General features: G+C 44.2%; 1 protein-coding gene across 4 annotated transcripts in view; it reads left to right on the top strand.

The window, feature by feature from the left end:
- The window catches only part of LOC120948443 (uncharacterized), a 66612-nt gene that overhangs the window by 6711 nt on the left and 37156 nt on the right, over window positions 1–22745 (top strand). For all 4 annotated transcript variants that reach the window (XM_040364760.2, XM_040364759.2, XM_040364763.2 and 1 more), the window contains exon 3: window positions 14874–20463. In XM_040364760.2, the coding sequence (XP_040220694.2) occupies window positions 14974–20463 (5490 nt within the window). In that variant the 5' untranslated portion in view covers window positions 14874–14973. The remainder of the gene's footprint in view (window positions 1–14873; window positions 20464–22745) is intronic.

Raw genomic sequence — 22745 nt, 5'->3', positions numbered from 1 at the left:
ATGTTTTTTTTTGCTGTGAGAAGCTTAGTTTTGTTTTAGTTCACTTTAGTACTAACAATTTTCCACTAAAATGTTCCCCATGTTCTAAGACAAGTTAAATTTATTTAATTGTGAGACGTAGCACTTTAAGTAACGAGAAAAAAAAATCAACTTACGAAACGGATGAGAAAAAAGATGAAATCGGTCGCCCAAGGACAAACCGTTGCTGTCCGGCAGCGGAGAAAAATTGCACCAAACAGAGTAACAAAAAAGTACTTCCTGCCAGCCTGGAGCAACCGGAGCCGGCTCATCCTTTGCAGCCATCCTGTGCTACCAGAATTGACTATTATCATAATCTCCTCCAGATAATCGCCATCGCTGTCGACGCCCGATGTGGCTGGGTGGCACGCTACACTTTTCTCACTTCTTGCTTCCGTTTCCGAAGGGTTTTTTTTGCTGCTATTTCCTGTCGCAAACCCCTTTACCCAGCATAAACGCGGGGTTTACTGTACTGCATATAATTCCGGTTGTCGCTCTGTCCGCTTGGCGTTACACTTTGTCCCCAGCCGTTGTGGTTGAAGCGTGGAATAGTGTTTGATTTTTGTTACATACATAAAATGCTGCCAGATCCAGGGTAAAGTCTGACGCATTTCCTCCCACCCGGCGAAAGCTCCTTATTGCAAAAGCTTACTTTTGCAACAATGTTAAGCATATTTACCGAACCGCCATCAGATAACGGACATTTTATAGGACCTATGTTCGCTTGAGTAAAACTTTTTTCACCGATGGCTCGCCCTATCTCGCCTTTGTTATCGCAGCGAACACAGCTGATCATGTTTAGATGGGTTGTGTGTTTGCTGGTACACGCAGGGGCTACATTTAGAGAGCTTTTGTTGGAAACCTTTCATCTTCTCCTTCGCTCCCCATGATTATGTCCGTAGGCTAACTGGTGATGCAAAAAAAAAAAGAAGGAAAAAGAAAAGTGTAGCCCATTTTCCCAGCCTCATCGCGTTCCTGGTTATGCTAATGAGCCTTCCCGCGATGCTCTCGAACCTATTAGGGGCTCTTCTGGCGATTTGCTCCGTACCGTGCACACTTGGGTCGCGATGGAAAAGCGTCCGACGGTCCATCTCTTGCCGTTAGTAAATGGTTGCCGGTCCGGATTCGTTTTCCGGCCAGCTCGAGGGCCGAGTAGAGCTGTGTGGTGCTGTAGCGTAAAAGAAAACGAAAGAAAAACACAAACAAAATATTGTTTGTATGACGAATGGCGGGATGATGCTAATACCGATACGTTTGATGGTGTAGGGCGTAGACGCGCACTACACAGAAAGGCTATCTTTGTAGAATCTGCGCACTGTTTTTTGGGTGTACCTACTACAGCCAATTGTGCGGCGTTGTTTTGAATGTTGATTTTGACCCGTTTACCGGCATGGCACCGGTACGGGGGGGCACTACGATGACCCAAATGCTTCAAGCGCACCATGTCGGGGGCTTCTTTAGGCGCGGTGGGCGAAACGAAAAAATCACAGTTGTTTAAAGGGAGGCAACATTAGCTCAAGGCAAAGGTAAAGTGTACTCTGGGCAATCAATTCGGCACGTGGTTTGCTTGTAATATGCACTGTTCAACAACTGAAAGCCGCCGCTTGCTACTGTCTCGATTGATTGGAAGCATTTGTAGGGTTCAATAAATGGAAATTATTCATGTTTTGTTTTTTTGTTTGTTTGACCTTTCAACATGTACCGGTACTAATTCATTCGATTGATTGCGAAACATTCAACTAAATAACTTTACAGAGCAGTTTTCATGAAATTCAAATCAACGGCTTTTCTCGATAGCTCACGTGCAACGTACAACAGAGGAATAAAAACAAATGAATTTTTATTGGGTCTAACAGGAATGTATTAAACGGTTAGATTGGAATGAGAAAACGTGCGATTAAAGTATTGCCGTACCGTTCAAATGAAACTCAATTACGTTACATTCCCAAAGGACGGGATTCGCGGGAATGGCTCGGATATTGGTGATATGCGCTGCCCGGCGAACGCCAAGTCGATTGATGTTTTCAAATAGATCTGTAAATCGACACAAATCGAAATTAACACATTTATTGCACGTGTGCTCGACAGGGTTAAAAAGAAGTGTCGGCTTCAGTTTTGTTCGTTTTGGTTGTTGTGAATTTTTCCCTTGCAGTGCACTAATGAGTGCTGCGAAATACAATACGCGTAGCTTGGCTGTGTGGAAGCAGTATTTGATGGGGCGTGAAATTTGGTTTGATTGGCTTCCTGATTGAATGCGGCTGGTACAAATTTATATTGTATTATAATGTGTGATTTCAACTTCACTGTGACGACAGTTGCATGAAATGAAAAACTAACCTGTCATGACAATCTAATGGTTATAAATAGAAGCAGTTGCTTGAATTGTTTGAAGGATCCATCAAGTACAATGTTGTGTGGCAAATTGATTTGCAACTAACGGACATATTCATTTGGTGCAGTCAGCTCTAAAATAAACCTGTACTATTACCTTGGCGGTTTCATAAGCTTGTATGTTTTTCTGGGATTCCGTAAAGTTTTGTGGAACCGCTGCATAAGATGTTACCGTTTTCTTGTGCATCGTTCATCTCTTGCGCTCCCACTCCATTGAATACTGCCGTCTTGCCTCTCTAAATCCGCCTGCTGGTCGCCGCACGTGTGTGAGAAGAAAAAGAGCACCAGGAGAACAACCCATTGCTGGGCGCTAGAAAAAAGTGATCTCTTAGCGCTGATGAATGTTTTAAAACGGATTGAAGGAAAATACGAGAAAACAGCACAGAGAGAGAGAGAGAGATAGAGAGAGAGAGAGAGAGAGAGAGAGAGAGAGAGAGAGAGAGAGAGAGAGAAAGAGACACAAAAACAACGTTCGAGCGGGCAGATTGGAACAGTCTCCCAGCATTGCCCTCTACCCCCCTCAGTCTGGCCCAAGAGTTTGCTGTGGCCGCGAACGGTGTTGGTAGTGGTGTTCCGACTAGGCCTACCATAAAATTTCTCCATGATTTATGGATTTTCTCACACATTAATTATATAATGTTTTTGTCTTCGCGAGGTGCTGGTGCAAGTAGAAATGTTCGTCGTGTACACCCTCGAGAAGATGATGCTTCCCGGTGGTTCTTCTTTGCGGTTTGCTACTTGAAGCTTTTTCTGGATTGAGCGTAGAAATTGGCGTGAAAAATGGGATGTCACAAAAGTGAACCTACCAGTCCCGCTGGCCGGGAGGTTTGGGAATGGTTGAAAAATGTAGATTGGATTTTCAGCGTTCATTCACCTACTTTTGAGCTGACAATCGTGGTCGAGTATCGCTGGGCTGCTTTGTTGCTTGCTCTACTCTCCGCTTTACGCTCTAAACGCACTGTGATCTTCGTTCATCTGCAGCCGTAGATTATACGCTCAAGAAAGTCAATTTCTTTCCGCTGGAATCGAGCTTAATTCTGGTAGGGTGTATAATCAGCCACTAGTAACTTATCGCGCTCACTGCGAGGTCAACTGTTTGGCTCAAATGTGGGTTATAGCGCTTGGTAACAGTAAAATCCCAGGTGTGAAATTGTAGCAGGGCGTACAAACGTTTTCTTCCATTTTCTTCAAAATTTTGTCTGTCCTTGATTTTGGTTGTACTTTGTCAGCATTGAAACTTTTCGTCAGTATGTGAGAAATTTTTTTTGACGAAATGGACCCGCCGTAGATTATATTGGTTTTATTTTAAACATTTCGCCCCAGTCTGGTGCATGTGGAAAATTTAGCAAACAACGCTTTAAAGCTTACGGATGTACCGGTTTTGACGCCAACGGGCATGAAACGCAACAGACATTTCATAACATCAATTTGCTGCAGAGACCTTTAGGCGCATTGCCATGCGGTTTGAGATGCGGCTTTTATTTCATATAAGTTTTGTAAAATTTTGAAAAATGTTTATTTTTATGCTATGAGTATTCCAATTGGTTTAATTTTTCTAGGATAGAATGAATAAATTGCAAATATCTATTAATTTGCCACTTTGTGGTCTAATTAGTCTTCAGATGTTACTTGTTAGACGTAGCTTGACCTTAGGTATGTTTTGCAATTCTTTAAATAATGCTAGAAAACAAAAACATCATTATTGAAGGCAAAAACTCAAGCTTTTTTTTGTACTGGTTATGTGATATGTGATAAAATTTACTTTCTCATTAAACATTGAACAACTTAATCGACTGGTGATTTCGTGATCCACAATAGTTCGTTCAATTTTATTGTATTAATTTTGTATATCTTTTGTTTTTTAGCAAATATTTTCTATCCATTACCCTACTCATCCAACACCTAATCCAAGCTGATGATGGCTGTCTGATGACGTGTATGAGTGTGTACGAAAAAGCTGTTTTTTGTCGGTGTGTCTTCGAAGAGTTTCCTAGGCAGTAGACGTATTACAACAATAAAACCTACGAAAAAGATGAGCTGAGTGCAACAAATGCGTCGAGAAAAAGCGTGTCCCCGATGATGACGTGCGCCGATCGTATAACATGATTGTTTTAGCACAGCCGCCGCTGGTGACCACTGGTGGCAACACCGGTGATGCAATGTCCGTGTGGAAAAGCAACATTTCTTCCACCATTCATGGCTGGGAAGAAATGTACGGAACGAGGTGAGAAAATTATGATGTGCCCCTTCACGAGCCCTGCGTCCGTACGGTGGCGATGCGGACCGAAATGCAATTTTCCTCATCATAATCATAACGAATCATTTTACACTCGCCTTGCGCATTGCTGCACGTGTACAATTGAAAGGTCGCTCATGGAAAGTTTACCTTTATTTGGTTTTTCCACACTACCAAGCCCTCCGGTATTGCAATAGAGTAGCTTGAATCGATGGGTGGAGGAAGACGAAATGTGTTTCGGTTGTGCAACCTGCAGCTTTGCAGTGAGCCATCTTTAATTTGGTAGCTCTTTAAAGGGCCGATGATTATCTGAGCGCCCATCGCTACCACTCATCAGCGATTGGGTGTAATCTTCGCGCCAGCTAATGCTCTTCCGGTAATGTAGGCTTATCTGGTAACGGTCGTGAGTCCGTGGTGCATTGTTGATGATTGATTGGTGCCGAGAGGCTGATTGTGAAAGAGGATTCTTCGATTGGCTACACGTAGTATGCGATTCATGGAAAAGCTTACAATCAATCAAGGGTGTGAACTTTTGGGACGATGTTTACTTCTAAATAAACATTGGCGAAGAAAATTATGCAACAAGAAAGTAGATGTATTGAAGAGGAGAAATAGCTTCCTTGTTATGATCAATTGCGCAGAAAAAATGTATTATTGGACGCTCGAATTGGATTGGTAATTAGTTTTTTTTGTGTGTGTTTTGGTAGACGTTTTTTATGCTATGCGTCATGACCAGTGTTGCGAACGGTGATAATCGTCGACACAAAATTTAACAAAATGATACTTTTTGAAGCATCGCATTCTAGATTCAAGCTTTCATTCGAAAATCACGGAAAAAATGTCGTTTGACACGATGATATTTTTCTGGTACAATTATTTGACTTTTTGATTTTGCCGTACTTCAAGTGAACTAGATCTTCATCGGAAATGGGCCCTTTTTTCGTTTTTTCGCGTGAATTTATATATTCCTATAAGTGAACACCATTTTTCTGGTTGACTGAATGAAAATATCAAGTGGTCTAATACCTAAGTATCGGTAAATGCACGATTAGGCAGTTCTGGCGTCACATGAAAAATGTAAAATAACTATCATTCTACTCTTTTTACAATCATGTCATCGCAAAAGCATTGATTGTCATTGCACAAATGATTGTCGCTCTTGAAAAGTCGTGTCATGGTAACCATGAATATCATGATCGAAAAAAGATTTTGACAACCGCTTACTGCGAATCTCTATTATAAAATTCTAGTAAAGGCTGATCAGCGTTACTTTCCAGCGGTAGCTTGGATGTTTTTTGCTTACTTTACATCCATACAATGGATACCACTTCGACTATAGAAACGGCAACGCCGACTTAGTTTTTAGTGTTTTGAACGGTATGGAGAAGAATGATACAAATAACAGTCTGAATTTAATAATTGAACGTTTTTCCGTGGTCTTTCGAGATTTTTCTATGCATGGGCCTAATTTTTGGTTTAAGCATAGCTAAAGAATGTCTTCTACTACGTGTAAGTAAAATGTTCCAATCAGTGGTCCAAAGAACTGGATCCGGATGTATGAAAACGTTGCGACAACATTTATACGAAAAAGTAACTAAAACAAATAAGCTTCTTTTAGGAGTAACAGGTCATGCCGGTCTATACAGGCTTTCGATACTTAGTACCACTTAGCCGGATAGTCAATCCTTGATAAGGGCGACGGTCCATGGGACGGGCATGTTATTAAAATGTCCGAGTTGACGATAGTACCGCGGGACCCCTCGATGCAACAAGAGATAAAAATAGGAAAACTGGACTGGGTGGTTCGATTAGTGAGTCAGATTCAGGTACTATTCAGGTCCCGAAATATATAAGGAAGCAGTATCAGGGCTTGGAATCAGGATCTGTTCCATGACTGACATGGAATCTTAATCATTTCAAGGATCAGTAGAGGGTTCTGTTCCAGTACCGAAAGGTATGTGTTGCAGGATCTGCATGGAGTCAGGATCAGTTCCAGGACCGTTATGGGTTTAGTGTAGGTTTTGGTGTGGGTGCGGGAACAATTCCAAGGCCGGCACGATTTTTGGAGCTGTTATACCGGTATATATACAATTTAAGTACCGGTAGGGTAAAAATATCAATGTAAGGTACAGATGTGCTTTAATAGATTTAAAGTGTCAGGAAGGTAAATTTATGAATATTTTAACAGAAATCAATCAATCAATTTTCGTAATCACAAGCATTTTAACCATCAAACACAACAAATTTACAAAAAAAGTATATTTTTATGACAACTTCGTTGCATCTGTAATGGTGGTTTACTTCCTATAGTCGTCGTATTGTGTTACTATCGTGTTGGTAAACAAAGATACCTAAAAACTGTGTATAATACACATGGAACTTAGTTTGAAGCTGTTTTCAAATGAATAGTAAGAATCACATCCATAATATTGATTTCTTACATAATTTGACCGTAAAAATTAGTGTGATTAGTGATTGAAATATTAACTAAAAAAACTTTATAACTATAGTCTTCAAAAACCGGTAAGAGTATGCTTGATTCGAAGTCGGGTTTTCACTCAGTTAAATATGCGAATTTCTGACTTAAAATTTAAATTAAATTACTAAACAGGTAAATTACTTACAGGAAACTCATTTCTGTTGCTTATTTTTGTGTAAACAATACGAAATGTTAACAATATCGCGGAAAAAAATCTAAAATGTTCGGTTTTTCGATAATTTCGAAATGTTCGATGATTTCGCTTCTTAATGCATCACTTGGAATTAAAAACCACATGGAATTTGCGTTGTATTTTAAGAAATCCGTTGCATGCAGGTTATTATATACCCCAGAAATTATCTTGCATAACCCTGTAACCGGGCCAAATTAACTAGTATCATAAAAAGGCGACTATTAACAACACTGGTCATGACTCATGAGTTTTTAAATTATATTTAACTTTTTAAAGCATTACGTATGGAAAACTAGTATTTGAAAACATTTTTATGTATCTTTATTGGTGCTTCCATTATTGCTTAATGCAAGTTCTTCTTCTTCTTTGGCACAACAACCGCTGTCGGTCAAGGCCTGCCTGTACCCACTTGGTGAAGTGAGCTTGGCTTTCAGTGACTTATTGTTACCATAGCAGGATACTCAGTCCTACATATATGGGGGCACGGTCTATTCGGAACTTGAACCCATCATGACGGGCATGTTGTTGTTAAAGTCGTACGAGTTGACGACTGTACCACCAGACCGTCCCACGGACCGGAATACAAGTTATATCTTGTTATTGTATCAATTGAAATTTATTTTTTACTTATTATATTTTGAAATTATACCGCGGAAAGCGGAATAGATATGAAGTGTTTCATAGTTTAGTTAAATACTTATCAATTATTTCGCACCTTTCGTCATAGTTCAAACATGCACTGCTGTTCCATTGAATGTGTACAATCAGTAAGAGTGTCTTACCTTGCAGCGTGGGAATGTGCACTGTTGCAGAACGTGCGCATTCGGAAGTAAACTGGCGCCCACATTCGCGCACAGACACACACACTCACACATGCAGGTGTGTGTGATAAGCGAAGCGTTACGCTAGCGTAAAAAGTGTTTGCTACCTTCTTGGCACCCCCATGCAGTAGTGAGAATGTGAGCCGGTGATGCATTTGATAATTCAAAATTTATGGAAAATTATGCACCGCGACATGATATTTCCACTAATAGCTCTGCTATGTGCAGGACTATATGCTTCGTCATGATTTTGACATCACGACAATGGAACAGTCTAGCAGTTTTATGATATCCTGCCGATTATGGATCCGTAAAGTCCAGCCCATAGGCTAAATATAATCTACGAGTCGAACCCATCGATGGATTCTAAACAGTAAATCGACATTTGTATTGGATTTCTTCTGATTTAATCCTCAACAAACTATTAGTCATTTGAGTTCGGTTATATCAATTAATAAATCCGAAAATAATACAGAACACGACACAACTTCGAAAGTGTTGGCAGTCTTTAAAGCTTTCAAGCGGACTACTTTTTGGCTACAAAAAAGAAGAAGTTGATGACATACAAACATAGATTGGAATCCTAACAATACTAATATAATACAATAATTTGATTTTAAAGTTAAAATAATCTCAATAAAATGTAAAGAAGCAAATAATAGTAAAGGATGTTATTAGGTCAGCGATCACTTCATGATTCGTTTATTTACAGAGTTTAAAATATTCGACGTTCTATTTAAATTGGATTCTACTTGTACTGTCCTGGAACAAATTATCATATGGAATAGAGCCTCACGTATAACGAGTCAGTAACTGGGACGGATGAAACTCGTGATGAGGGGTGGGAACTGTAGTTGAATAATTTTCGTGTTAACCAATGGGGGCTTTTACGATATTAGTTAGATGTGTTACATGTGTTTTGAACTAATTTGACTGAAATCATGTCAACACTTCATAAAAAAACCTCACACAAAACTAGCCTCTGATTTTCAGCCTAGGATATTTTAGCTTGAAAAATATGTAAACAAACACTGATTCGTCGCAGGCGCGATAAGGTTAGCGGTTAAAAGAAGAAAGGTAAAAAATGTATCGAATAGTTGAAATTTCATAAAAATACTATAACTTTGCTGAAATACAATATGGCGGTTCATAATTGTCAAATTGATACCACCCAGATGATGAATACTATTCTACTGACAGGCTGAAAATTTCAGCTTTCTGGCTTTAAATATAGAAGGAGCCAATATTAGATAATTTTTAGTTGAATTAGATTTAGATTCATTCATTTCCAGAAGTTGACCTAGAACATAACAATTCAATACGTTATTTTAAAATATTAGATTAGTGTAAATAAGGATAGATTTCTAGAAATGTAACGCGAACTTTATTTACGGTTATATCACTAGTAAATAGACACCGACCATCCCTATGCCGCATGTGCATATGCGATAATCAATGCAACAGCACACCTGCATGACGCTCAGCGTGGTGAGGAAAAGCAAAGAATAGATGTAAACAAGTGAAAACGAGATAGCAACAATACGAACAAAAATGCACACAGAAGAAGTAATGCACATTCAATGGCGATTCTCAGGGTTCCCGAAAGACAAAGATAAGCTCTACGCCGGGTGCGGATGGAGGGATGAGTGTGTGGTTCGTTTTAATCGGGTAACCAACTGTTGGAAGGCGAGATGGGAAACATCTTTCGACCGATGGGAAACGTGGTGCAGAATTTAAAACATTCATCGTAAACATGGAACGTGAAGCGTGGTGCAAACGAACGATTGAACCGGATTCGGGCGGAACAGGGGTTGGTGGGTCGTTATTTATTTGTTATTATTGGCTGTGCGGGAGATTTTTATGTAAGCAGTTTATCATCAGTGATGATCTATGCTGCGGTAATGATCCATATGCTCAGCGCACACGGGGAGCCAATTGGATGGGTGGTGAGTTTGGCAGTGAGGGTTGACTTTGGAGGCTTTTTGAGGCCTGTACGATTCCGAGCGTCTTGCGCGATGGATGTAGCGAACTTTTCGTTTGTTGGATGATTTCCGTTGACTGTGTGTATTTTTTTGTCGGATTGTTGATGAGTTCTGTTTGTTACTTAAACGCGGAATGCTTTCAACTTGCAAAGTATTTGAAAGAGGCCGGGTACAAAAGTTGGATGTTTATTTTTTTAATGACTGTTTGATAAACTTTTCCTGCCATAAATGCATGGGGAAAGCAAGCTTCATTCGTTTGGCTTTTTTTGTGGGTAGTAATCATTTACATTTTACATACATTTTTACTTTACAGTTATGATGTGTTTCGCTTTGCCGTTTAGCCTTGCAAGGGCATGGTGATTATTTTTCGTGACTTATCGTGAGTTTATTGGGTTATGTTTTCTGAGCAAATATATGTGCCATTTAGTCTGGATTATATTTGAATAATTTGATATATTTTAAGTGTGCTAAGAAAAAAACGGAAGCTTTTGCAAATGCCTAGGTCAAGGGTGCCATTACAACAGTGAACTTTTAATGTTGCTCATGATGCCCAAGACATCCTGAGCCAGATGGTTAGAATGAACTCTATGAATAAAACATTGGTACGACATGTTTTCCGAATATTTAAAACAAGGGTTCGTTTAAGCGGGACAGCAATTTCCTGCATCCTTACCTTTCAAACTCCGATGGCTCGGGTCTCGACAAAACCATAAAAGTAACCATCAATTACAAACCAAGGAGTTGCGGCGAGAGGCAGCAAAAGTTTATGTAAATTAATTTGAATAGAATTATTGTATCACAGAGTAAAATGGATTCTTACGACGAAACTCCGACCCAGGGCAGTCTTTTGCGGTAAACGGCACTGGGACGTTTGTTGGCGTTACAAGTTTCTCTTAGGTTCAAAGATAGCACACGGTATGTTGAGGGTTATGATTTTCTCCAGCCATGAGTTAAGTTGCCATGTAAGCTGTGTGAAGTGCAGAGACCGGCCATTGACCATTCATGGGTGGAAGATTCGTGACGGATCCCCCAAATAACATATTGCTGAATTATTGAGTTCAACGCTTTTTGAGTTAGACGTGACTGGATTGATTATTACAGCAATATCGTTTGATGGAAATTGTACATTATTTCATATTTATTTTTGAATTTTTGAAGTGTTCTTAGAAATATAATTCATAAATTTCTTAGAATTTGAAGTTTTTTCCCATGAATGAAACTTGATTGCCATGGAGTAAGTACTATTGCATTTCGGGACCATCTACCAATGTGTGTGTTTTCGGATGGTTCTTTGAACTTGCACTTCAAACACAATTTTACTTGTTACGGAAAACATGTTCTACGTTTGCGAGTTTACATATCAAGAGGAACGTTACCTGTTCAACCATTTGCCTAATATACTTGATTTTCATGCTGGGCAAATATGCACCCGATGTCGTAGTTGGAATACCGATTCACCTCTTGATATTCTGCGTAGACTTACTCATCTTACTTTCCGTTGGTTTGTACGACATTCCGCACGGCTTGGTTTGTTCGAACGATTATGTGCCATCCGAAAGGTTAGCGACAGTGTCGTATTGTGTTGATTGGCAAAAAGTTAATTTGAATACGCGCAGCCGGGCGCGTACGATGGAGGTGCAATTTAAATTTTTAATTAAACAAGCACATTCTAGCGCCCTGGCATGGTTCCGGATTGGAACAATTTCATTCGCCCAGCCACCGAGTCTGGGCACAAAAGCTTTATTCGCGGAGGCTGTCTGAAGTTGTTTTAAAATACCACCGAGTCCACCGATAAGCTGGGACCGAGTTTCGGCCTCCGAGTTTGCCTATTTGTGCAGGGATTTGTGGGGCGAATCCTTTCTGCCGCTGTTGCCGGTGTGCAAGAATTGTGATGCGAAAATTAACCTCCTGACTGGAAGATTATCATTATCATGGTTAGCATATAGCCCTCCGGGGAGGATGGCGAGAAAAAGCAAGCACCGTGAAGAGCCGTAGCTGTTAATGGTTCCAGATAGCGTTTTGATAGGCTATGAAATAAGTTTTCGGGGTAGTGCTACGTGTAGACGCGCCGTGGCAGGTGCAGGTGGCAGTGGCATTGGTAACTTTGAAGGTAAGCGCGTTTTGCTTGCGGGCTAGAGTTGTCGAAGTTCGCGGCAAACTCATTTTCGATACCAAGGTCGAGGGCGCTCTTCTGGTACTTTACATTTCATCAGTTGGGTAATCGCGCTGAAAGAATAGACGCCAAACGAAAGGTAACAAGCTTGTTGTGGTAATGAATTTAGACCAAGAGTTTTCCGTTTTGTATAGATTTTGTTTAAATGTTATTATGATTTGAATGTTTATTACGTTTATCAGATTATTTATTTATTTTTATCTGTGATTTCTACTCGAATTTATATTTTCCTCTTATGTCTGTATGATTTTCTTTAAAACTTGAAGTGTGTTTATTATGTTTGATATAAATGTCATAAAATTTGGCGAAAAAACAAAACAAAATGTAACACGGATTATGAATTTATACCAATGTGTCAGAAGTTAGTTTCAATAAATAAAAAAAGCTTTAATAACACGTTTGTTATGTGTTATATGTAAGTGTTGAAAAGTAATAGCTTTGCACGTTTGAGTGACGTGATTCAATGATTAATTAGTAAAAATTGAGCCTTTAAATTACAGTCGTCTAATAGCATAAGACATGAATTCAATTTGGCAAAGCATACAATCCGTCATTCGTTTTTGTCATTCAAATTAAATTTCAGCGTTTCATTTCCGTTAGTTCTCATCGTTGATTGTGATTGCTGTTTGTGTAAACGCAGCTTTGCTTCATTTTCCAACACGTTTTACCTTTCACATTGTATGTAGGTATATAGCGTTTCTTTGTTAACGCTAATTTAATAATAGTTCAGACTCACCAGAAAAATCATAGCACACATTCACTCAAGCACTCAAGATTCTATATCATCTAAATGCTGAGTGACGTAGATCGAACTCATAGAACACGAGCAAAAAACACACAGCGCATAAATGCCCTCCGTTGCTCTTTCGGTGCAGTTTGACGAACTTTTGCTCCCATTGCGCTGTGTCCTAGTCGGGCGCGTATCGAGCGACATGAGCCATTTTGTCCTGGGTCAAGGATTTGTCGATTGTGCATTGTTTTCTGGCACACGGAGGATTGACCTCGGCTCCCAACGTTTGTAGGGATGGTGTTAAAATGATGACGCCTGGTGCGAGCTTACGGTCATTGGTCCCGTGTTCAAGCAGAATCCCTTATCGCTGTTTGGATGCATAAAGGCGAAGATGCGAAAGCGATGCAAGGTGTAAAATTTCATTAGATCTGATGAAGTCAGTGTCCTTGCGACTGGAGCTGAAGGTAGCGAGCTTTTGGTTCATGGATTTTCTGCTTTTTGTTAGTTGTGTGTGCAATCAGCGGTTTTGGGAGGAGCCCCGAATGTAGTGCTCCGAATCACGTGGCGATATTCTTTGTTCTTTGTCCTGCAAGCAGCTGCAGCGCGTCAAGATTAGTAGGGTACGTTACGACGAACCCACGTGGGTCATGGTTGCAGAACCTTCTACGGTGTACGGTGTAGCAATTTTCTTATTCGTGTTTTTTGTTTCAACTGGGATGCCTCTTGGCTTTGGTGCAATGCGACTTACTCACAGGGCAAAATGTGATAAAACCACACCTAGGTGCGGTGAGTGAGCTAGGTCAAGATCAGAACGTTAAAATCGCTCGATGGAGGGGATGATTTGGTCACTGCTTGTTGGCTCAATAATCGTGCCATTCAACTGGGGCAATAATACTCATGAGTTTTTTGACGTTTATTTTTCTTTATGTTGAATCTTTATTAACACAGAACGGATTTATTCATCGTGGTTGTAAGATACATAAAATATTCTGAGACCACCGTATTCTATTGCAGCAAAATTTTACTCATTACATAGAAAGAACACTTTTTAATGTGATATTTTATATGCTTTAAAGTGTGCAAACATTAAACGATATGAATTTTTACTTTTAACTCAAATTAGAAAAACAGTGTTTTCTATTTGGCATATCGTCATACGCGGACATGCCGGGTTATACAGGTTTTCGAGACTTTATTCAGTACCACACAGCCGAATATTCAGTTTTTGCTAGTGGGAGACGATCCATATGAGGATTGATCCCACGACCGACACGTTATTGAGTCGTACGAGTTGTCGAATGTACCAAGGGACTGCCCGAGAAAAGCAGTGTACTCATTTTAATTACCAACATTGAACAGACAACCAATGTATGTGTTTTTTTTGAGAAAATAAAAATGCTAGTACAAAAGACATCTAATAATAAACTTCTTTTGATTCATCTCGTTATCTCGTTTTGAACTCGGAAAAGTTGACGTTAACGAGGACATTCCTTCCGTGTAACTCAGGGAAGTATTATGAACAATATAGGGCCGGTACCGTAGGAAAGAGTAACTTCAACAAAAACTTTTCGATGGTATTATGGTTTTCTTCGGCCTGTGGTTTGTAAGATTTTACCAGGGCTCAGTACTTAGCATTAGAAGGAAGATATAGAAAATGCATTGTTTCATTCCCACTGAAACTGTTGAGATATGCAATATGATTACCAAACATTCAAACATATAAGTGTTAATCGTGAGGAAACTAAAACTTAAATAAATCTCACAAAGAGCTTAAACTACCATCACACTGTAATGTTTATTTTGTTTTGTACTTCTCACACCCTCTGTTTTACCCCGTTCTATCATTTCAGTCAACCGCACAGTTGCGCCTCAATTGAATACCAAAGAAGACATCCGGTACATGACATTGGTCGGCAACAGGGATGTGGCGAATAATTGGCTTGTAACACCATGGAAACGATCAAAACTCTGTTGCTACAATCGTCACCGGGTGCTGGTCCTACTATCAACACAGATCCGGATTATGCGCCACCACACCGGAAGACAATGCAAGATCCTTTCGGAAGCTCAGTTCACGGTCGGGATGGACTCACGTTGTCTCCGCTCATACCAGCAGTTACCAGCGTTTGTGAGTCCGACGATGGTATGATTGACGACAGTGTATCGCAAACGACATCGTTGGAAGATTGGAAGGAAGAATCGTCAAGGCTGCGTACAACGGGAGGTGTTGATTTTATCCATCCAAAACTATCCAAACTCAAGCAACCGCCAGTCATTGTGGGAGTTGCTGTGAAGCGCAGCCTTCGCAAACCTCCGGAAGTAATAACAAACAGTGTGGCCACCGTGGCACCAGTCACACAGCCTGCTCCGATTAAATCTAGTACCCTAGAGCGGTGGCATAAGGATATTTTTGAAACACCATCTACCGCACTGCCGCATGACGGTTGGATGAGGAATAAAGTCGAGGAATCGTTTTCGAAAAGTGGTTATAATGCCGAGGGCGACGAATTATCTATCGACGGCGGAGAAGAGTTGAAGATTGATAGGCCACAACAATGCGCCTCGGCTGTAAATGAGGTCGTCGATAACGGTGAAGAGATTGGTCCGAAAGATAATGGAAGTGATAACGATTTGATCGATTTGATCGATTTCAGCAGTGATCAAGAAGAGCCTGCAGCAGAACCAAACGAAACGCCGGTGCAAAAAACGCTAGCGAAAGAATCCAACGGGCTACTGGAAGCTACACCGCCTGAAACGCAAATCGGACCCGTCACCGGAAGTGGTCGGGTGAAAAAGGTGACATTTTTGTTAGATGATGATCCATTTCGGCATTACGACAGCGATAACGGGTCGGATAGCGTGAAGCATCCTCGCGGCGAGTCAGATCTGCCAGATAGCGAAGTCTCCGAGGAGGAGGAGGAAGAGGAAGAAGAGACTACGCGGATTAATGGAGAGGTGCTAGACATCGATACCGAGAGCGTTTGCGAGCAGTGGGTATCGGTCGATGAAAGCGATCCTACCAGCAGCGGGCGGAAGGTAACTCCAAAGCACCATCCACCCTGCCTGCTTCGTAATGAAATATCAACAGAGACTGGGCAAACAGATGACAGTGTTTTGCGCGCCGCGGATGAGGCGGCGGGACGGGCCGGGGTAAACGTCAATGGCAAGCAGAGCGCTGCTGAGAGTGGTCACGTTGACAGTGAAGCTGCTGGAAGATGGAGTCCCCAACGGTTGCGAGCGATGGACGGGGACGAGCATGGAGCATCGGAGCACGATGCGTGGCTGGAAACGGAAATGGTTCAGCGCGCATGCTCCTCTCCATTACACGCCGAGAGTGAGAGTCATCGTCATCGTCAGCGGCATCATCATCATCAGCATCGCCGTCGTCACGAGCGCCATCGCGAGGAGCAGTCTACCGTCGCCATCTGTCCAGCAGCCGTGGCAGCAAATTCCGATGGTGGAGCAACCACCAGCACACAGAGAATCGATGAAACTCTCGCGTGCACCCTCCGACCGTCGGGAGCGGGCGGACACGGGGCGAGAGCGTCGCGTGCGGATGTTTGCCGAGCGAACGCATGCGCCGGAACCGAATCGATCAACGGCGAACGGCACAGGAAACACCAACACCAACAGGGCAGCCTGGTGAAACACGACCCTCACGACGGCGGACTGAGTGTCAAAGGACGGCCCGAGGCTAGCGATGATGGAAGCAGCAGCAGCAGTAGTAGTAGTTGTGACGAGCGTGGTGTAGTAACGTTGAGCAATGTGAAGCTTTCTTCCGTACCGATCGATGAACGGCTCCAGCACGCTGGTAGTGACATTGAGGTTTGTTGCATCGATGGACGTGATTTGCAGACGCACCATGAGCACGACAATCGTGGGCAGGGTGTGCAGCGCGTAGTGACACCAGCAAACGCTCGACAGTGGCCAGTGGTATCGGACGGGAGGGTTTCTGCAACTTCGCAGCGGAGGAATAGCAGCGCTGGTGAGCGCGAGAGAATCGACGAACGGTGTTACGTCGACGATGGTGGCGAGGGACAACACCAGCAGCGACCAGAGAGCACCAGTCTGTTGCGAGGATTAGAGTGCGTCAGTGCCAGCAGCTTACCGTGGCAGGCTGTTGGTTCCAGCGGTGAGGACGAAGAAGAAGGGAAGCGACGGTCCAAAGGCCTAGGGCAGCAGCGCCAGCTGGCCCCGAACGGTGCCGTCGCTCGCACGGTGCAAACCTGTCCAACGGAGTGTGAAGAAAAATCGACGCAGGTGTCAGCGAAGGGACACGGGGCGCGAACCACGGGCCCTTTATCGTCGGACAGTGAGAGTGAAAATTATTACGGTACGTGCTCACCGCCGACCGTAGAAGGGGTCAGCCAGCATCGTCCCTGTGCAAATCAGCACGAGTATCATCCGGAAGGGAGGGAGTGTCCTTCCTGCACACAGCACAACTCGACCTCCTCATCGCTGCTGGTGGAGGTAACACTCAGTGCGCACATCTGTGTTCATCATCAGCAGCAGCAGCAGCAGCAGGCTCCGTTTTCCTTTGGGGAAACAAGTAACTCCTGCCACTGCAGTGAAAACTCGCGAGTGCTCAGGGACAGTGCCACCAGCACACAGGACCGGGAGGGTGACGGCAATTCGGACGGGAGCAGCTCCCGAACGGGGGATATCCAGTCGCGTACGGGCCACCGTAACAACCCGTCCAGTGCGGACAGTGGAATTATTATTATCGACGATGACGTCGATGGTGGTGCAGCGAGTGACGAAAGAAGCTTTCCGTGTCAGCAGCGAGTAGGCGACGAACAGGGGGGTGTGAGCATTGTGAAAGGTCCTGGCGAGCGAAGGGACCAGCACCAAGGCACACAGACGGGACCATTCGTTGAGCAGTTTATTGACAGTGAAATCCGTCCCCAAGGATTGCCAGACCACGGCCCAGAGCAGGAAGTGTGCGAAGGCGTGAGTGTTGGTGAGCGCGTACAAAGCGATTCGAGAAGCAAGTGTTCGTCCACAGTTTCCGTGTCGATAGAGGGATACCACCCTGCGCAAGACGACACCAGTGATAGAGCGAGCGGTGAGGCGGCGGAAGCTCCCAGCGGTGGCATCGAGTGTTTTGAGGCGAGCCAGCGCCTGAAGCGTCTGGAGGAGCGATTTCGTGGCTTTGCCTACACTAAGAAGCTTTTCCGCGAGTCACTTTCGCACGACACGCCTGGTCTTGGGGCGGGCGGTGCGCGGCGGTACGGCGAGGCGCCCCGCTCGGTTGGGGGATCGCTGCCCTCGCTGCTGGTGTGCGCAGGCCATCCCGACGCTCGCTCGTCGTCGACGGACTATGCCAACACCAACACACTCGCAGCAGGCTCTCCATCGTTGCGTGCGTCCGCGGAAGATGCTGCGAGAGGCCACGGTGGTAGCGATGCGAACGTGACGCTCTTGCGTTCACCAACACACCAACGCAGCCGGAGAGGATTATTGTCGTCAGCGTCGACGTCGTCATTGGGATCATCATCGTCATCGCCGCGAGGATTCGGGGCTGTAGTGGCATCGTCAGCAGCTTGCTCAGCATCCGAAAGCAGTGAGCGAAAGTCTGCCAGCAGTGGTCGCGGCAGCAGTGCGCTACTAGCGTCGAGGAAAACATCCTCGCTCAGTTGTTTACAGCAGGACGCAACCCGAGACGAGGATGACACGGAGAGCTATCTGCTGAGCAACAGCAAAAGCCACGGCAGTAATCGGGCGCCACACGCCACGTCGCAACCGTCGCCATCAACATCTCTCAACCGAACGGCGAGAGCATCCTGGACTAGACCGATCCTGCCACCGCTGTCCTCGTCGTTACTGTCACTTTCTGCGTCCTCGTTGCTTTCGCTGTCCTGCCTGGATCTAGCGCGACAGAGCAGACAAAGAACCGCCAGCCAAGAACCATCCTGCACAAATCAGGAGGGGGAGATTGCCGAAGGGCACCGCGAAGGGCAAGAGAAGAACAATAACAGCCGTGCGGAGGAGAACGGATTATCGAAGGCTGTCTCGTTGCCCTCGTTACTGGCTCCCGTGGTACAGCAGCAAGGGCCGAGCGAGTGTATCGTAGAGACAGTGCGAGGCAGTGCGGCGGAGACAGTTAGCCCAGCACGTTGTGCCTCGACCGCGGAAACCATCCCACTCGGCAGTCGTAACCAGCTGCTGCGGTACCAGCGACAGCCACGGGCCGTCGAGGAATTGCGACGAAACACTGACACGCCGGAGAGCAGCGGTGCTGAGTCGGAAGAAATCTGTAAAATATTTCCTGGCGGGAAGGCTCGCGTTGCGGATCCGCTCGAGGTGGTTGAGACGGTAGTGATTGGTGGATCCACCGAGGAAGAGGACAACGACGACGACGAGGAGGAGGAGGAGGACGACGACGACGAGGAAGACACCTCAGGGCACATTGTTCTCAGTGGCGTTGGCGAGGACATTCTCAACAACAACCATCGCCACTATCTGGGCGGCGAAGAGGCCGATACGGTACGGGGGGACGAGTTTGGGCGGCTGGAAAAGTTGCTGGCGGCCGATCCGCATACGAACTGCGAGTTCGACACGCGCCATTTGCAGGACTACGAGCCGGAAGTGTATCGGATTAAGTACTGCTACGATGAGCTCGAGGAGGAGCTAGAGGAGCAGCAAGAGCGGGCGGCAGCTAACGATCTGCTGGTGGTGCTGCGTGGTCCAGCCCGTCCACTGCCGGTGGGTCCGCCTCCAGCAGTGCCTCCACCGCCACCGCCGCCACCGAAAGGGGTGCGAGTAGTGTCGGTCGGTGACAGGCAAAGTGCAATCTATTCAACTCCGCGATTCGGTGTCACAGTGTCGGGGGCAGAAGTGCAGTGCAGTGGGGCAGAAGGTCGTGCCGTGGGTACGCGTGGGGAAGCAAGTGCTGCTACAGTATTGCCAGTGTCGTTAGCCAGAATCGCTGACGCAGATTCAAGCGAGCCAGGTTCGGCCAGTGTGGTGGTGGTAAACGGTCCGGCCAGTGTCCCAGGCGGTAGTGCGAGTGGTAGTGTTAAGACGGGCGAGGCGGAGGATCGTGATATACCACCTCCACCACCGCCACCGAAAGCGCGCGCCGGGGTCGCGCGTAGCTTTGACGGTTGTGGGTGCGTGATCGAGGCGATCCCGCTGTATCGTAGTGAGGTGGAAGCGTTTGCCGCGGGTGGGGGCGCGATGCGTGAGACGGCGACCGGGACCCTTCGGGGGCTGCTGAAGAAACCGAACCGGCCACCGCCGGTGCGTAAAAATCGCGTAGTGTTCGACGAAACGCGCAATGAATTCTTCGAAGCGGATTACATCATACTGATACGGGAGGACTGCCCGTACGACGAGGAGGACGAGGAGCCATGCACCTGCGGTGAACACGAGCTCGTTCGAATATGTTGTGACGAAGGCTGTAACTGTGGCTACACGGATGATGGACGAACGCCACCGGTAAGTGTGCCTAGAGCACCGTGTGTGGCACGGTGTGGCAGGATTTGAATTTTCCTATCAATTAAAGCATCACATGAATATGACTGAAGTTTAAGCGATCCTCTCCATAGAACTATATTCCATAGTATAGTATATTAAGGACATTCCAAGGGCTACTTTACGGTGTTGAGTTTCATTGTAAAACAGTTTAATGTGACACCTAAAGCTATTACACGAGAAAACTTCTTGCTTAATGAATAAGCATTTAGACAGTTGAAGTTATTTTAACGTTTTATTTAGTTATCTAACGTTGTTTTGCAAAGAGATTTCATCGAAATGCGTTGCAAATACGTCAGCAAAATAACGAGTCAATTCACAAATAACAAGCTATGTTGTTTGTTGAAAAAATGGAATGTGCGGTAATTTCTACAAACATTTTGTCTTCACTCGTGAGCAATGCGAGCTTTGCCTAGACAACGATAAAGAAAGTTGGTTAAATCTTCTTCTTCGCTATATATTAAAAAATCTCGTGTCTCGGCGTTTGTTGCCAGCAATCTCCGAAACTGTTGGATCATTTTCAACGAAACTTTGCACACTACTTATGAGCATAGGTTTTAAGACTGATAAAATTTTCCTATGTTACATTTAACATAATTTAATTGCAATTTTCTAACTCCCATACAAAGAACAAGATTGTTGTTGTTGTTGTATACAGCACTTTGACAGTGTAAGGTACCTAGCGGTTTGCACTCGACGATACGATACTTTGGGGATACGGGCATGATAAAAATATCACAATTTACAAAGCTAAGCTAAGCTACAACAAAGCTATATTTTAGGTTTTTGGGAATAACTAAGTTTTCCGGGCCAGTTAGGTACAAATAAGTAAACATACGAGTAAAAGGTGCAAGCGTGATTGATCTAGTCCACTACGTTGGTTACTTAAAAATAATAATGAGGAACTGTTAAATAACATAATTCATTTCCAGTTATTAGACTTCAGGATAACTTGTTTGTATTTATGTACGCTTTCCACTTTTTTATTTTAAATGTAAACATTGTGGCCCGTCTCGTAGTACAGTTGTCAACTCGTACGACTTAATGACATGCCCGTCATGGGTTCAAGCCCCAAATGGACCGTGCCACCATACGTAGGACTGACTATCTTGCTATGGGGGGATCAATAAGTCAGTGAAAGCCAAGCTCACAAGTGGGTACAGGCAGGCCTTGACCGACACCGGTTGTTGAGCTAAACGAAGAAGAAGAAGAAACATTGTGTTCTACCAATATGCTAAGCCAGGAACAAAATGTTTAATTTGTCATAGAGCACAACAGCATAGAGCGTTTTCGGTAGAACGGATAATTCAGTGTATCGAATTAAATTTATAATGCAAGGCTCAACTGTGTAGTATTGTACCATTTTGTCCAAAAATTTTGCGTTGAAATATGTTCACCAAAGCAAAGCCATCTGTTTGCAAAAATGACCATGCAGTTTGTGCAGTTTCCTATTGTACTCAGGACAAAAATACACTGCAAAGCACAACAAAAAAACAGAGCAGAGCAGATGGATAAGGATTTTTTTAGAATCTCGTACGAGGTGACCTTGATGTTCGTGACCTCGTTTCCATTTCTCCGAATCTAAAGAGCGCCCCTCACATCACGATGGGATCCATCCGTGGGATGGATGGAAGGATGCTAGTTGCCATATTGTTGGAAATGGAACGATTCCTGTGTTCGTGTTTGGATGCTTTTATTCGCTTTTTTACGATCCCAGCCAGCGGTGATTGCCCGAGGAAAATCGAGGCCACCACCGCACAATCGAGGTAAGGCGAGAAGGCCGCCTGCGCAGCACCCATTGCACATGGGGACGGGCAAGAACAGGAACACGAACACGAAATGGATTCAAGAGACCGAGGATGTCTTGACGGTGGCTCACCCCTCTACACAATGCTGGGCTGATTCATTTTCTCATTTATTTCGTAGCAACACCTTAACAATTGATTCGGGTTTGTTCCTATTGCTGAACTTGTTGTGCCATGGCATACATACCAGAATGTTTGCCGTGCTGTTGATGAAGTATTCACAGCAAAAAAGCTTCGAATGAAACGTAAGTCGAACAGGGCACAGGAGAAGCAAGAACAGATCCTGATGAACAATTCGGTTGACTACAGCATTTTCCTTGTGCTGTGACATCCACAAGTCCGCCTGGCTCATCAGCACCTCAAATTATCGTCCATTTGGGATGAGACGATGAAGATGTGACAGTCAGCTGCCGAACCTTCTGGTGTTACTGTTCTTAGGCG

Source organism: Anopheles coluzzii, chromosome 2 (assembly GCF_943734685.1).
Source record: "Anopheles coluzzii chromosome 2, AcolN3, whole genome shotgun sequence".
Taxonomy (NCBI): Eukaryota; Metazoa; Arthropoda; class Insecta; order Diptera; family Culicidae; genus Anopheles; species Anopheles coluzzii.
Note: the sequence above shows the minus strand (reverse complement) of the source record. Positions and strands in the feature narration are given on the sequence as shown.